Source organism: Mustela putorius, unplaced genomic scaffold (assembly GCF_011764305.1).
Source record: "Mustela putorius furo isolate JIRA1106 unplaced genomic scaffold, ASM1176430v1.1 tig00003863_pilon_pilon_pilon, whole genome shotgun sequence".
NCBI classification, from domain to species: Eukaryota; Metazoa; Chordata; class Mammalia; order Carnivora; family Mustelidae; genus Mustela; species Mustela putorius.
Genome location: NW_025422015.1, coordinates 9,134,055 through 9,151,605, shown reverse-complemented (window position 1 = coordinate 9,151,605; position 17,551 = coordinate 9,134,055). Strand labels below are relative to the sequence as shown.

The following is a 17,551-nucleotide window of genomic DNA, read 5'->3' as shown; positions in this document are numbered from 1 at the left end:
TTTATGATAATTTCTATAATTTTAGCTCTTGTTCCATATAGGTTTTATAAATTCAGACATCACACATTTGCACTGTGAGTTTTTTGCTATGTTTTGTTAACCCTTGTCCCTGGACTGACTTCAAGTCTCCTCAGTCTAGTTGGCAACACTTCTCAGTTCCAGTTCCATTCTGTTAGGTTTTGCAACTTGTTAAGACCCCCAACTTTTTATAGGGTGTTAGTACCAACCCCTCTGACCTCCATCATTCATGAAACCATTTTTCACATCACCAAATGGCTGTTAGGACCTATTTCCAATTCTTTAGGGTTTTCTCTAAGGAAGCCAAGCTCTTGTGGCCTGCTGCTGCATTACCTCCTGCTTATTGTTTGGCTTTGATTCTGCTTGCCATTTCTAGTACCTGAGAATTGCTTTTTGTTCTTGATCGTATTTTACTTTGTATTTTCAGGTAATTGTATTGAGAGGAATATCTGTATGAACTTAGTTTATCATGTGTGATAATTTTTAGCAATTTTTAAAAAAATCTACTTTCAATGAAAAAAGTCAGGAACAGTTTGAACACTTTGGATTAATTAACAAGTCATGTATCTATTGATGTAAATTTGGTGAGGACTTTTTTTCCCCCTTCAAGTGGTAGAATCTAGAAATTAGAGATCAGGATAATTTGCATGGGGTCTGTTAAGAGAATTCATGAATGAAGTTACTGAACCATTGGATTAGCTTTTGAAAAGTCATGAATTGCTGTGCTTTGACCTTTTGTTCAAGGATGAAAAATAAATCAGTTTAAAAAAAGAACTGCAAATGATCTTGACAGCATGGTTGTCATCTTAGAATATAGGGAAGGAAGCAACACCAGAAACATCCTTCTACATGTGCACTGCTAACTTTCCCAACACTGTGTACCTCATATGCTTATTTCTTATTCCCTCTTTCTCTCTTCCTTCCTCTGTTCTTTTCTTCCTTCATTTCTTCTGCAGATAGCTACTGAGAGCACAAGGTTTTATTATCTGTAGCACTGAAGAATTATTCTTGTTCTAAGACCTCTTATCTGGGAGTTTCAATTTAGTCATTCAGTGACTCTACAACTGAAGAAATTCTGTGTGCCCAGCCACACACAATTGCAGAGAAGAATTCAAGATCTTCATAACTCATTTCTGCTTTATTTTCATTTTATAAACCTCTTACTCTTATTGTTCATATGAAAAAAACATACCTTCTCTGCCTCCATGTGTACTCATGTACCCTTTTCTCATCTGATATTAAATTAAAAGAGGTTGGAGTATCTACTGTCTTCCATAAAGGAACACTTCTTTTTTTTTTCCTCTTTCATAGAAACATGCGTAGCTTTTACTTCCAGTCCACTGGGTCTAAGCAGAGCCCTTCTGTCAACCCTGAGACTGCTTTAGAAACAGAGGCCACTAAAAGAGAAATGGTAATAGAAATTTTAGTAATGAGGTGGAACCCGTTGGATAGTTCAGTTTTAATCCCTTTGAAGTCAGAAGCTAAAAGTCTCAGATTCAAACCTTGTAGAATTTAAGCTCCAAATGGGCCCATTATGTCCTAGTCCTAGTGGGATCCTATAGGTAATAACTTGCTATAACACAATGTGATTTTTGAGTTGAGTTTCCTTAGGGCATGATTTTACAATTTTGTTGAAGGGAACTTGGGATATTTTTGTAATTTGAACATGGAGGTATTTCTGGACTCATAGTTACATAGAAAACAGGGTATGCTATGTGAGGTGCATGTAAGATTTGTGACTTGATTTGAGCTCCAGTGGTCTTACAGATTTCTGCAGCTTTGCTCTCAGGATCACTTATCTGGGTAACTAAAATAGTAAGACCACCTTCTCATTGTCCAAGAAAGACTTAAAAATACTAAAAACAATTAGAAAATGTATAGTATCTTAGAGAAGTAAATATATGGTGTACAGGATATAGTACATTCTGTTCTGATCAATGTAAATATTTTGAGCCTACATATTTTGGCAGGTGAGCAATGTACAGCCACAGGTACTTATTCCTACCTCAGGGACTTTGCACTAGCTACCTAACATCCTCTTCTCTCTGAACTCTATATGGGCCATGGCTTCACACAGCTCAGATCTGCACTTATGTGTTATCTTTTCAGAGGTGCTTTCCTGACCACCCAATGTAAAATATACCTCCTTCATTTATATCACATGACTCTTTAAAAACCCTCTACTTAACCTATATCACCATGTGATAGCTTTTTGTCATTATTTGTTACTTTAATATTTCTTTTCCTCCTCACTCCACATATAAATTTATATGCCTGATAATATTTATTGGATGCCATACATTGTGAATTTTACCTTCTTGGTACTGGAAATTTGGGGTACTGGAAATTTTATATTTCTTAAAAATATTCTTGAGCTACTTATGGGAGGAGGTGACATTACTTAGAAGTAATTTGGTCTTTTTGTATCTTGCTTTTAAGCTTCATTAGCCAAGACCAGAGTAGCATTTAGTCCAGGGCTAGTTTTTCCCAACTCCTGAAGCAAGATCTTTCTTAGTACTTTAGCTGTCTTCCTGTGAAACATGATTTTTGTTCTGGATATTGGGAGCAGTTAATATTCCCAATTCTATGTGAACCCCAGCCACTATGCTCTTAAATTTTCTTAGTTGGTTGTTTTCTCAGCCTTAAGTAATTTCATCACATGCACGGGCTGTCTATATTCAACTGAATACTTTTGGGAGAATTATTGTAGACTGTTCTGTCTTTACAGCTCTACCCTCTCCAGTGATTTGCCCTGTGGACTCTGGCCACCTTGGTTTTTCCTGACACCCAACTCCGTCCATTCCTCTCAGTGAATCCACTGGACTGTACCTGAGCATATCCCTTCCTATTTCCCTCTCCCCTGCCTGCTTCCGAGCCATGACTTGGAAATCTCCAAACAATGCACTCAAAATATTTTAAGGCTTATCATCTCATTTTTTGCTCACTTCGCAGAGATCACTGTCTTTCATTGCCTGATGTAAAATGTCTTAAGAGCCTTTGTTTTATATATTTTGTCCAATGTCTTTGTTGTTTCAGACAGAAGAGTAAATTTGGTTCTTGTTACTCTGTCTAGGTTAGTAGAAGTCCAACCTATGAATTTAAATGAGAGCAGGGATATTTCCAGTCTTATTCATTAATGTATTTTCAGGTCCTAACAGTATCCTAAGTAGGATATCAGTAAATATTTATCAAATGAAAAAATGCAAAAGATTTGAATCAGCTAATGTTGGAGGATCTAGATTTGTTCTTTAATGAATCAAAGGGTATTCTAAATGAATTACATGAACGTAAAATAAAAAATATATGATTCCTTTCTACTCATTTTTCTGTATTATCAGAATGATGTGTTATGTCCCAGATACAATCCAGTTCATCATTAAGAATAACTCAAAGCTGAGGGACCTAAAGCTTACAAAAGTGTACATATCTAATTTTAATGCAGAATCTATAATTATTGTTCCCAAATTCAAATAACTGCAGTCATAAACTATAAATCTTCTTTTTAAAAATTAATAGTGTTAGGTTAAAACCATTTTGGTCAGTTTCTGGGTACTTTATATATTTTTGATGCTTCTTAGCATATAATTATTTGCTCTTGAGAAAAAAATAAAGTAATCCAAATGTATAAATTATATAATCAAAGTTTTTGTAAGCTGTTTATTTAAAAAAATAATATCTTTTAATTTCTATTGTTTCTATTTTAGAGCTAAACAATATTCATTTAAATCATATTTAACGCATCTAACAGGTAGGTCAGAGTTTACAACTAATCCTGAATTTCAGAGAAAATGTCACAGCATGTTCTGGTTAGTGGTATGCTGTAAATGTTTAACAACTGGCTCTCTTAAAAAATGAAACAAAGCAGAACAATAAAGCTTTGATTTCTAGTGTTTGCTAATTTTTATCTATTGAATTATGTCTTCTTAAAAAAATATGTAAAATTCCTAATCCCCAATACCTCAAAATGTGGCCTTATTTGAAACAGAATCGTTCTAGGTGTAATTAGTTAAGATGAAGTTATAGTGGAGTGGTGGCATACCTTTAATCCAATATGGCTGCTGTCCTTTTAAGTGTAGAAGAGACACAAAGGCACAGAGGCAGAGATTGGGGCAATGCAGCTGCAAGCTCTGGAGTGCCATGGGTGGATGGTCACCAACAGAAGCTCAGAAGAGTCAAGGAAGGATCCACACAGAGTCTTAGAGGGAGCATTGTCCTGCTGGCACGTCGATTTCAGTCTTTATAGCCTCTGAAACTATGAGAGAATAAGTTTTATTTGTGACTCTTCCTGTTTATGGAACTTTATTAGAAAATCTGATAAACCCATGAAGTCAACACTTTCACTATGGCCAGTTTCAACTTTCTGACATGCAGTTACTTAATACAGAGGTGAGAAAAGATGCTAACAATGGATTCTTGCCAGCTGGTTTGAGCCACCTCCAGCTTATCTCTCTTATAGTATTCTCTGTGAATTCTTGAATTCAAATTGGTTCATAGATTTTTATCCATTAATTCAATTAATTTAACTATTATAAAACCTACTATGAGCCAACAACTGTTATAAATGCTGCCGCTATGTAAGTGGACAAAAAGGATAAAAAAAATCTCTCTGCCTATGTGGAACTTTCATTTTACTAGAGGGATAAAGAAAATATGTTTATATGGTATGTAGGTAGTGATAAGCTTAAACAAGGAAAAGGAATAAAAGAGAAGGGACACACTTTTAAATAGAGAAAGATCTCTCTGAAAATGTGATATTTGAGAAGACATGAGGGAAATGAGAGTGAGCCATGAAAATACCCAAGTGAAGAGAATTCCAGAATTTTAGGCAGAGAGAATAGCCAGTGCAAAGATTCTAAGGCCAGGGCATCCTTGTTCGTTGAGGAACAGTAGGGCAGTCACTGTGGCTGGAGAAGGGCAAAGGTTAAATTTGCACAGTTGAGAAAGGTAATGAGGCTCAGAGTGTGTAGGGTCTTTTGAGGTACTCATTGAAAGTCTTTGTGTGAGAAGGAAAGGCATTGGTGGATTTTAAGCAAAGAAATGCCAGGATCTGATTTATGCTTTAATCAGAATCACTCTGGCTCTTTATTACATTCTTTTTTTTTTTTTTTTTTTTAACGGGTCTCTTGCTTCCCTTCAGTTGGTTCTTAACAATTACATGGGAAAGTGCAACCCCTCACTCAGTTGGCATAAAGGGGCATGAAAAGTAAAGGTTCGGTAGCAACAAAACAACCAGGGACTTAACAGAGAGAGCAAAGATTGGTAATTTAGATCTGTAAAATTTTGCACTAAGGAATGAAGACACCACAACCTTCCCAACAAAATGAAAAGTCTTGACTTCGTTGTCATGGTTTCATTTACCATGAACATCAAGGTGGAGTTTTGAGGTATCCCTTTTTGAACCGCTTTTTAGCTAGCATAGTCTTTACCTTAACAACTTCTCACAAATTTACCTTAACATTTAATGAAGTACTTTTTGAAGTCTTTATCTTCTTTTTCTTCTTCTCTTTTTTAAAAATTCCAATCTAGTTAGGAATTGTACTTTGGCAAATTATAATAAAGAAAAACTGTTAGAAAGTCAAATACAACATGAAGATAAGCAGAATACAAGCGTAAAATTGTATTATTAGATTTAACAGACATAAAATCTCACTTCAGTAAATATAATAAAAATGAACAAAATAAATTGATGGAAATTATCAAGACAATACTCATTGTCCATTGAAAGTGTGTGCCCAGGTGATTAACAGAGAAAATTACTATTACACTTAGGACTTTTAGATGTTCTAAAATTGTAAATAAAAAGTTTTAAGAGGGGGTGCCTGGGTAGCTCAGTTGGTTAAGTGTCTGAATCTTGATCTCACCTCAGAACTTAACCTCAGCATCATGAGTTCAAGCCACATGATGGGCTCTACCCTGAGCGTAGAACCTACTTAACAAAAAATGTTTTTAGTGAAGTAGAAGTTTCCTATGTTAAATGCCTATATGTGCACTTTAAACAAACACCATGCCTATCAATATTTAGAATTTTAATATGCTAAATGAATTTATTAAATTATCTAATCTGATTTGGGTTAACAATTATACTTGCATAGTACATGCATATATACTACTGTTCTTTATTTAATTTTCATAACATTCCTAGTAGAATAACCAGCCTTACTGAGGTCTGCTGATGGAAATGGAAGAAAGATTTTATAGCAATTTCAGTGAGTTTGGGGTATTCATTTAAAATTCTTTTATCCCCAGTGAAGTGAGTGATGTTCTGTTTTCAAAAGCCATCTTTAATCTTTAATCACTAGCTAGTTTTCATAATCTATCCCATAACTTTTTAGTTCAGTTTAAATACCTTTTGATGAAATAAAAGAATTCTGGATCCACTTCCAATTTCTTTTAAGAGGATTTTTTTAAATGCATATCAAATTTAATAAAACTCCATCTGCTATGGACTGAATTGTGTCCCTTCAAAATTCATATGTCAAAACCTTAACCTCCAATGTGACTCTTTTGGGAGATAGGGCCTTTAGAAAGATACTTAAGGTTAAATGCTGTCATGAGGGTAGGACCTTGATCCAATAGAATTAGTGTCCTTATAAGAAAAAAAACAAAACAAAACAGCAGAGAGCTTGTTCTGTCTTTCTCAAACTGTGTGTATGTACGCACTGAGGAAAGGCCATGTGAGGACATTGTCTGCAAGCCAGGAAGAGAACTCTCACTAGAAACTGAATTGGAATCTTGGTTTTAGACCTCTGTTCTCCAAAACTATGAGAAAATAAATTTCTGTTGTTTAAGCCAACAGTCTCTAGTCTTTCTTTGGCAGCCCAAGGAGGCAAAGACAATTCAATTCATGAAGTATTTGCTGACAATACTTTGTAGATGATAATATTGAGATCATTTTCTACTCATTGACAATTATTTTTAAATTAAAATTGTGGTACAGCAATCTATAACAAAACTTGTTCTTTAAAGTTTCTGACTTTAATTTTGTTCTTTGACCTCAGCTCCTATTTAAAAAAAAAAAAAAAATGAAAAAAGAATTCTTTCTTTCCAGGAAATACAGAGGCTGTTAAATATATCAAATGCGAGTCAGTAGAGCAAGTTAGGCTTTCCTATTGATATTTAAATATTTGAACCAAACTGATTTCTTATCCTGAAGAAACACCAAGTGTGTTCCATAGTTCACTCTTGACATAGCTTCGCCCATCAATACCAAAAATAGCTGTTTATGGTCAGGTTCCACATTATCACAATGAGCTGGCTGCATGGGGGGAAGAACACCAATATAACAGAAGCCCTAATTTGTACCGTTTACTGATTTTCCTCGATGTATATATACCCATCATGAATAACTTCAACCTACCACTGTTAAGTCATAGAACACAACATTTGGAAAAAATGTGAACGATTTGTTCTTTTGGGCCAGTGAAAGCCACCTTCAGTGCATTTGTTTTTACCTAACTTGAAATTTGTACTGTCACTAATTGTTGTTTACGTCAGCTGATTTTTTTTTTTTTTTTTTAATCAAGACCTCTCAACGAAGAAAACATCGCACTGAGTTACATTCTCTCATAAGCTACGTGGGTACCTACTCCAGATGTTTCCTGGTTGGCAGTTGCAGCATCAGAACACATCCCTATACAAAACATAAAGTGCCAATCACATTTTTTGACAAAGTAATTCTTCATAATTTTATCATATCTAGAGCTCATTGTGCTTATCAGCATTGAAGCTAAAAGAGAATTTAAATAAGAGCAGAGCTTTCTTCCTTTAAATCTTCCTTTTCAAATTGCACGCATACTAAAAGAACTGCCACATAAGAATTTATCTGCACATTTGTCAAGTTACAATGAAAGAATGCTTTGCTAGCTTCATTTATTCAATGAGTTGGTTTTCCATATCATTAGGCGGTTTCAGAAATCACTGAGCGATGATGGCTCAGAAAGTAAAACTTGAGCTACTTTCTTTGCCGGAATCAGCAAACATTTCTAAGCAAATATCTTTGATGCAGTCATTCACTAATGTCTTGGCAACTGTATGTGTATTTTAGTCTTAGCAAGCCCAAATGCTACTTTATAAAAACCCATGAAACACTAATGTTTTATGCAGAATATTGAACATATACTTCTGTTGGGTTTTTAATACTTTTTGTTTCCAAGAATTACTTGGTTTTTAATTTTTTAATGTTTTGTATATAAAAGATTAGTATATTTTGATGGTTTCATAAATTCATTGGGTAAAACAACTCCATAAAAATAATACACTATGGTTTTAGCACTTCACCATCAATTGGGGATAAAAGCCAAATTCAATATATGAGCTGACATTTTCAGGTAAATTTAATCAGAACTCTTTTCTCCTTGTTTCTGTGGAATCATTGCCACTATCTACATTCAAATACTACTGTTGCCACAGTCAGCAGATTGTATACATTTTTTCATTAAAAAATTAAATAAATAAAAATTCAGTCAGTGAAGCTTGTGTGGCCATTTAATTAGAGTTAAAGTAAATAATGAGGGCGCCTGGCTGGCTCAGTGGGTTAGGCCGCTGCCTTCGGCTCAGGTCACGATCTCAGGGTCCTGGGATCAAGCCCCGCACCGGGCTCTCTGCTCAGCAGGGAGCCTGCTTCCTCCTCTCTCTCTGCCTGCCTCTCTGCCTACTTGTGATCTCTGTCTCTGTCAAATAAATAAATAAAATCTTTAAAGTAAATAATGAGAATTTGTTCTCCTAATTTAGAAGCTAATCTTATAGGATAGATTATAAAATAGGCTTGATTAAAATTTAAAGTATTATAAAAACATGTATAAAAATAAATGGGAATATATTCTTGGATATTATATACTTTTGTGTTACAGTTGCAAAGCAACCTTGAAATGTCACGCACTGTCACGTGGTTCTACTGCATGTGACCTGCATACAGCTTGAGCTACAAGCAGTTCACCATGTAAATTGAAAAACCCCATGTTTATACTGTATACAATGACATGAGTCCACCTATCATGTTCTTAGACCTTGCAACAGTGTCTAACAGCTCTAGATTTTCCTAAATGCTTAGTCTCAGTCTCTGTCTTACTTCCTCTTGACTGGTAACAGTTTATGAATTGATATCCATCTTTGGACCACATGATTAGTAGTGCTTTCATAGAGAAATCCTTCCCATATGTATTTATAGCTCAGACATTGGTTGGATCATGAGGAGATTGATGATAAAGAGTTGTTAATATCTAGTAAGATTTCATCATGTCAGATGATTGAGGCTTAGGATGCCAGGGGTGCGTTGGGGGGTAGGGGTTAGGAAAAGATGGAAAATAAGAATTACTGATCTGACCTTGATCTCCTTCACATGAAGTTTCCATTTCATGAGAATTCCCTTCATTCTTCCTGTTTTGACCTTTGACACCATCCCATTCCCTCCCCCACCTTGGTCACTTTTCTACTGAAATACCACAGGACTAGAAGTTTTCTGTTTGAGTTGTAATTTCAGCAGCACAGGACAACCAAAGGTGAAGGTACTCCCTCATCTTCAATTTTTCAGTGAGCTGAGGGACCTCTAAGTGCTTGTACTACATAATTAAATTAAAAATACCTACATTTGGGGGCCCTTGGGCAACTCAGTTGGTTGAGCGACTGCCTTTAGCTCAGGTTATTATCCTGGAGTCCTGGGATGGAGTCCCATGTCAGGCTCCCAGCTCCACGGGGAGTCTGCTTCTCCCTCTGACCTTCTCCCCACTCACGTTTTCTCTCACTCACTCTCTTTCTCTCTCAAATGGATAAAGAAAATTTTAATCTTAAAAAAAAAAAAAGAACCCACATTTTGTGTCAGTTTTATATTTGTGGTGGGTTTGCAGCAACTGATTTTAAAATTAAATATAGACTAATTGTGACCACTACCCCAATTCCTGGTTCATCAGTGCTTCCACACCATCAACACCTGCCTTCATATTATAGTGTAAATGTATGTGTGCATGTGTGTGTGTGTGTGTGTGCGCGCCCATGTCTGTGTGTGTGTTTCCATAGTTTCTGTCTGCAAGTTCTAGAACCAAAGAACCTCCACAAGTATCTACACTGTGAGTACTTTCTAGAATGACCTTTCTAAAACAAATCTAATCATGTCATATCCCTGTTTAAAATCTGAATAATTTCTCACCATCATAAAAATAAAATCCAAAATCCTTAACAATGATGTTCAGGTTCTTCTAGATCTCACTGGCATGACCTATCATTCCTTTACCTGGCACACTCTAAGCAAACTGAACACCTTGCTGTTTGATAGCTTTGTACTCTCCTGAGCTGGTCTTTCTTCCTTCTCCCTCTTTACTGTGTAGCTTCAATATATCCTTTAAGTCTCATCTTAGATGCTACTTCTCAGTCAAAACCTCCCTTGACAGGGCCCTTCCCCTTTTCCATGCTTCTGTAGCCCATGTTCCTTTCCTTTCAGCTACAACAACTTCCTATGTCTATTAATGTATTCAGTGGCTAGTCTTCCCCACCACTGTGATTGCCTGAGAATACAGGCCTTGCCTGTACTGCTTAGCAGTGTATCTGTAGCAATAAGCAAAATGCCTAACTCATACAGGGTTCTTAGCAAATAAATGTCAAATGGAGAAAGCCAGTCTGAATTCTTATTGAAAAAGCTGCCATTACCACCATAAAATTTCTCACAATTAACATCACTTGATTTAATTTGCATCATGTGACATTTCTTCAGCCTTTATGAGTATGGTTAGCATTGTATTTATAGAATTTTGTGCTTGTTTACTTATGTTTTTGAAAATATTTTTATTAACCTTTTCTCACTTTCTTATATGATAATCTCTGGATTATTTTTAAAGATGATAGCTTTATTATCAGGTACACATAGTTACTTGTACTCAATACAAATCATATGCTTTGCTCCTAGATTGTAATTATTTTAATTGAATATAAATACGTTTTTCTAAAATGTTTTTAAACAATTTTTAAATGAATACTATTGTATTCCTGTTTTTTACTATCAATTTGCTTGTTAAATGATTTTAATTTATATAATGTAAAAGTGACACTCATGCAGCTCCTGTCCAGGTATAATTGATAGAATTAGAGACAATATTTTCCTATTCTTTCCATCAGAATTTATTCAGTGGAAGAAATCTTATTATTATTCAGGTTGTAACTGTAGAATTTCACAGAGACTAGAGCAATGATTTTGGGGATGAAGACAGCCTTGTGAAAGAACTGTAGTATAAAAATGTTGAGGGGGGACAAGGAACAAGGATTCTTGTATTTTGTGAGGAATACTTAAAGACATATAGCTGTCTTAAATGTTCACCTGTTTATCCACATTCTGCAGCTTTATTTCCAGATAGGAAAAGGAACTCATCACTGGGGAGCAGATGGGGCAGCAGAAGTTGCTGGAGGCTGTGAATATGCCTCCCAGAGTTCAGCACCCAGCGCAGCAGGATTCACTGCAGAAGCCTGGGGTGAGCAGGTGCCTGCAGTCATCTCTGATAGCATGGTCCACACTACCACCACCACTATCAACAACAGTAACAAAAGTAAACATGCAAACCAGGTGTCAGGAGAGCTGCTGCTTCCCTGTTTTCAAGTGTGCTTCACGGAGAATTCACCAAAATAGTATCCTTGTAAAAAATCCCAACACAACTGAACAGCAAATATCCTTTAAAATTCTTTGTAAATACATTTGGCAAGTGGTCTGTAGACAAAATGATTTAAACATACAAACACCAAGAGTTGCGTTATGGATGTTTTTCAGCAGCTTTTATTAGCATTCCATAACATCTTATCTGTGATCCATTCAAGATCTCATATGAATAGAGATTAACATTTCAAAAGTATTCACTAACCAATCCTAGCTGAATATTTTTTCTTTTTAAGATTTTATTTATTTATTTTAAGATTTTATTTATTCATTTGACAGAGAGAGATCACAAGTAAGCAGAGAGGCAGGCAGAGAGAGAGGAAGGGAAGCAGGCTCCCTGCTGAGCAGAGAGCCCAATTCGGGACTTGATCCTGGGACCCTGAGATCATGACCTGAGCTGAAGGCAGCGGCTTAACCCACTGAGCCACCCAGGCACCCCAGATTTTATTTATTTTTTTGACAGAGATCACAAGCAGGCAGAGAGGCAGGCAGAGAGAGTGGAGGAAGCAGGCTCCCCGTGGAGCCCATGTGGGGCTCAGTTGTGGGGCTCGATCCCAGGACCCTGAGATCATGACCTGAGCCTAAGGCAGAGGCTTCAGAGCCACCCCGGTGCCCCTGGTTCTCCTTGATTTCACTTATGACTTCTTGGATTTAAAATCAACTCTGATTTCTGGAATGAGATCATCAATAGTGAGGAGGAAGAGCTTTAACCAATGGCTCTGCCCCACTAAACCACATGACTTCAAATCTATATTCAGATTAACTCCCATGATTTGCTCCTATGTTGGAGGGCAAAAGGGCAGGAGGTCATACTTTCTTTGCTTCCAGCACTGACACATGATACTTCCTTTTATAAATTGGGAATGATTTAAAAAATAAAAAAGAAATGCAAATAAACAATATAAAAGACTCATTTCATACACTTAAAAAAAATTGTGGGTTTCTTATTCAGACTATACATTCACACATAGAGAAGTCTCATGTAATAGTAAATCTTGGGGAGAAACACACTTCAATCTTAAATTTTATATCAAAAAGGAATTTTTTTCTTCAAATTATAAGTCATTTTGATTCTAAATATATACTCACAAGCAGAATTTCTTGAGAGCGTAACTGTTTTTGTTTTTTTTTTTTCTTTACCCTTGACCCTATAGTTCAGGTCTTCAGATTGCTATAGGTGTAGTTATGATATAGTGTAAATAAATCTAAATAATTAAGCTAGCCTTTCTAAGTAGACTGAACTTATAGAAACATAAAAGAGTCTGTCTTCTTTTTTAAATCAATTTGACTGGCCATCTTATTCAGTGATGGTGAGTAGAGCGACTTGTTAGAAAAACTCAGTCAGTCTCCACCAGGGGGCAGAGCTCAGTGGCCTTATGTAATAGGCTTACAACACTTTGAGGACTTCCTACAATCCTTAGGCTAATGGTTACTAAGCTGAAATTTATGCCCACACTCTGTCTCCTGTCACAGCTATATTGACTCTCCAAATTCTTTGGATGACCCATGCTCTTTCCTGTATATTAGATAATCTACCAGGAGCCTTCTATACCAGTCCTTCCCCATCTCTTCATCCAACTAATAATGCCCACACATCCTTTAGGTTTCAACTCAGAAGTAACTTTCTTAAGATAGTCATCCCTCATTACTTTCTCCCTACCCACACTTATATACATACATACACACCTGACTAAGTTAAGCCCCCAAGACCCTCCTCCCCACAGTCCTAGTCACTTCCTTACAACATTTGTAATTCTTGTTTAGTGTCTTTTTCCCCACAAGTCTGTAACACTAGGGGCAAAGGATAGTGTGTCTCATTCTTAATAGAATCTTGAGCATAGCAGAGCATCTAGGTAAATGCAAAAGGAAGGAAGGACAGAAGGAAGGAAAGAAGAAAATGATGGGGGGGATACAGGAGGGAAGGAAAGGTCTGTGCAAGATCGTAAAATCTCTGTCCCAATGGATTTAGAAGAAGTGTATAAATACTCTGTGATCTGGCTGGTTAGACCATACTAAACTTCAAGGTCCCTTTAGTTCTGGATCATGTAGAAGCTATACCTTCTACAGCCTTTGGTCTGTTAAAAAATATAGCTCCTGTTGATTCACTAGGAAGATTCTGGAGCAGAACTGCACCGATGGTGCAACTAAGTGGAGGACACACACTTACTCCAATTGATCTCAGTTTAACAAGGGGTGAGCTATGGTTGGTCACATATATTTGGCCCAGGCCTCTGCTCTGTGAGGAGAAAAACAAAACACTTTCTCTGGCAGACAGTTATGTTCCACAAACTGCAGGGTGGAACTCCATGGGTATAAATAAATCTACCTCTTGACCAAGATAATCCTTAACCCTCTTCTCAGTTTGACTCAAAGCTAGACAAGTCTCTTCCTCACTATGGGCCCCTTGAGTTCCCTTTCCTTAGAGCATTTAATTTTTAAAATGCCATTATAAATTCTTTCTCTGTCCCTTGGAGGTATACATTTTCTCCTAGCCTCTTGCCAGTTTTTATAGCAGAGAAATTTCTTTCTCAAGATCTGGAAGCCATCCCTTTGAAGTGTAATCATCAAGAGTGATAGCAAACCCTAGCTCCCCATTTCTGTGGGAAGGTGGGAGCCTAACTTAGATAAATGACAGTTATCAAGCACAGATGGCTAATCACATTGGCCAAGCTCCCCTCGATGTCCTGTAGGGCACTTGCTCACTAGCTCGTCTCAACATTTAAATCTCCACAACTTTTGTTTCAGCAGAGTGGAGTCAGTGTCTCTTGGCTGTTGGAACAGTCTTGAATAAAGTCTTTTTTGCCTGTTTAATTCTAGTGCACTTTTTCTTTGGCACCTGATGGGGAGAGATCACATGAGGTTTGTCCCAGCTCATATGTACACTTGAGTTAAACTGGAGCTACATCACTCATGACCAATGTGAATATTCTAGAAGGTGACCAAATTTAAAACAAAAAAATGATTTCACTGAATAAAATGTCAATTAACTTCCTTTTAGTGAGCACGAGGATTATTCTTATTTGGGAAAGTGGGATTGTTTTCTTTTAATGCTGCTATTTTGGGATAACATTGAGGGGGAAGCATCTCATCACTTCTAGACAATGCAAGTTTGAACAATGTCCAGGCACAAAATCTGTAGTTGCATGCTTCTGAGCTAAATCAATTTTCTATCCCATAAATGCAGCTCATATAATGGTCTTGGCTGCAACCTTGAAACCTTGCTGAGCTCTTATTGTGAAGGTCCTGAGTGCCTGGGTTTTATTTTATTCTGATTTGGACAGCAGCTGATGGGTTTTATGGCCTAAAGAGCACTGGGTTTGGGAGCCAGACTGCTTGGGTCCGTATTCTGGGTCCACTCGGACTTCAGTTAGTTGCTGAACATCTGGCTGAGTAAAAGAAAATAGTACAGAAACTGATGCCTAGTAAATGCTCAATAAATGTTAGTTCTTTTCATTGCTGCTATCATCACCTTCATTGTCACTTTCACTACTGTGAAAAACAAACAGGACTTCACGATTTCAGAATTTCTACTTTCCACCAAAAAAGCCAAAAAAACAAAATAAAACAAGTTATTGATAGGTAGGATTCTGACTTACAATAGACTTTCAGCCCTGCTGAATTGCTTCATTCATGCATAATGCTGAGCCCTATTTGTGAGACCTTTGTCTTTCTCTCTCCCTACCCCAATCCCTGAATTTTTTAGTGATGGATGGGCAGACAGAGATGAAGTCATTGAAGGTTATGAGGTGGAAGCCAACGGGGGAATCACAATAAAGCTGCAGTCTCCAGAGGTCAGGTCATTTGATGATTATTTCCTGAAACTGAGGCTGGACACTAATACAAGGAATCCCTGGTTCCCTGAGTTCTGGCAACATCGGTTCCAGTGCCGCCTACCGGGACACCTTCTGGAAAATCCCAACTTTAAAAGAATCTGCACAGGTAATTCGCGTTCACAAAGTAACAGCTCAGAGGTTATAACTCTAGCCCCATTGCAACTTGTTGAATGAAAGTAGAAGGTGTCAAGGCTGCAGTTCCAAAGACTGAATTGCCATCTTAATTTATAAAATAGCTAGAATGAGGAGAGTGTGTGTATTACCACAAGGATTCATGTTTCTATATTCTGGAAAAACTGCTTTGGTCCCTTGTGGAGCAAGTTGTAAGAAGAAATAGTGCAGGTAAAGGAAAAGCACACTGATAATTCAGGTATCTAGTATTCAAGCCAGAGGAAATAGATTTTATTGCAAGCATGCTTAGGAAATGTTAGCTGAAGACATAAGTAAGCAGCACTGGTTTGATCCCTTATTCTTCTTTATGACTCGCTTCAAAATATGAGCCTGAAGAAGATGAGATAATGTTACTCAGGGCCACACCACTTACATGGGTGTATGTGGACATAGGTGGCAAGAAGCTCAACACTCTCATCTATAAATAGGAGTGACATTTCCTGGTGGGACAGGTAATTCCCATGTACTGCTCCCTGAAGGCATGCCAGGAAAGGACAGCACATTGTTCCAGGTCTTTCAGGGCTTGGTGAACTCTACTGGATGTCCTTTTCTGACCACCAAGAACTACCACATTTCTTAACAGACTTAATAGCACGGTAAGTTTTATGAGTGTTATTACTGCATAGAGACATTGCTGTCTACTGTCCTTTTTCAGTATTGCTTAATGTGGCAAAAATAGATCCCCTTTGGTCTACCATAGTGCCATTCAAAACCAATTGTCTATGCTCGGTTGATAGCAGAGCATGATTGACAGGCATTAAAGATGGGGTCACCATTGACTGAGATGGGAAAGACTCCAGGACTCCAAGGAAAGCAGAAAGGATCAGAAGCTACATTGCAGATGGGTTAATTTTGAGATATCTATTAGTGATGCAGCTGTATATGTCACTTGGTCATTGCGTTTTATTGGTAAAATTTAGAATGCTATTTATTAAACATACCTGGATATCTTTTTGCAAGGATTTCCAAGAAAATACCTTGTGACCTAAGCTTTCAAAACAAAGTTAGAATTCTGTAGCCATGTATGTTTTGAATATCATTTTGGGTTTTCAGTTGTCACAGTTCATACCAATGTCAAGGTTAAAATCTGAACTTGGTTAATGTTCATAGTAGAAAATAATAAAAAAAATGCACATTCATGAATTGCTCTTATATTATGCTTGACTCTCAGCTATTTTTAAGAGCTTCTTAGGTGATTACAACTTTTAATAAACATGTTTATGTTTGCATTTCATTCTGCAGTCAAGGTTAGCAAATATTTCCCTTTGTTCTTAGTTCTAAGGAAGACTGAAGGCTTATTTAACTTTTATATTTGGAACTAATTCATGAAATTTATTGCTCTCTTCTGCTACAGGAATCCAAGAATTTTATCTTTAATTTAGCTTCAGCAGTGTTTATGGTATCTGTATGTGTATACATTCATGTAAATTTTCTTTGCTCTTCAGTTTTAATGTCTGCATTTCTATGAAATTGGCTTCAATGCTATAGAAGAACAACTGCACTTTCACTTCATGTATCATTCTTATCTAGTTGAGATCCTTGAATGGCAAATAAATTGCATAGTCTTCTAATAAATATGCAGACACATTTATGAAAATTTATGTAAGGAAGTTGAATGAACCCTTCTATACTATCAATAGCTGCTCTTTCCATCACTTGCTTTTACCTCTTCTAATTGGATCATTTTTGGTGTTTTGGAAAGTTTTGATATTGCAGTTAGTTTCCATGGAAACCTTTATTGAGCTCAATCTCGGATGTCACTATTTAAATAAAGAGTTTACATGCAGTAGATTGTTATTTTGAATATTAAGGGTCCTGCGCCCAGGCTCAATAATTTGGGAATCACTGTGGCTAATTAAAAATTACTTCATGCAAAGTCTACATCACTGCTTAATTA

General features: G+C 36.7%; 1 protein-coding gene across 2 annotated transcripts in view; it reads left to right on the top strand.

Annotated features, from left to right (window-relative positions):
* Window positions 1-17,551, top strand: part of GRM1 (glutamate metabotropic receptor 1) — a 409,697-nt gene that overhangs the window by 286,084 nt on the left and 106,062 nt on the right. For both annotated transcript variants that reach the window (XM_004752768.3, XM_004752770.2), the window contains exon 4: window positions 15,354-15,589. In XM_004752768.3, the coding sequence (XP_004752825.1) occupies window positions 15,354-15,589 (236 nt within the window). The remainder of the gene's footprint in view (window positions 1-15,353; window positions 15,590-17,551) is intronic.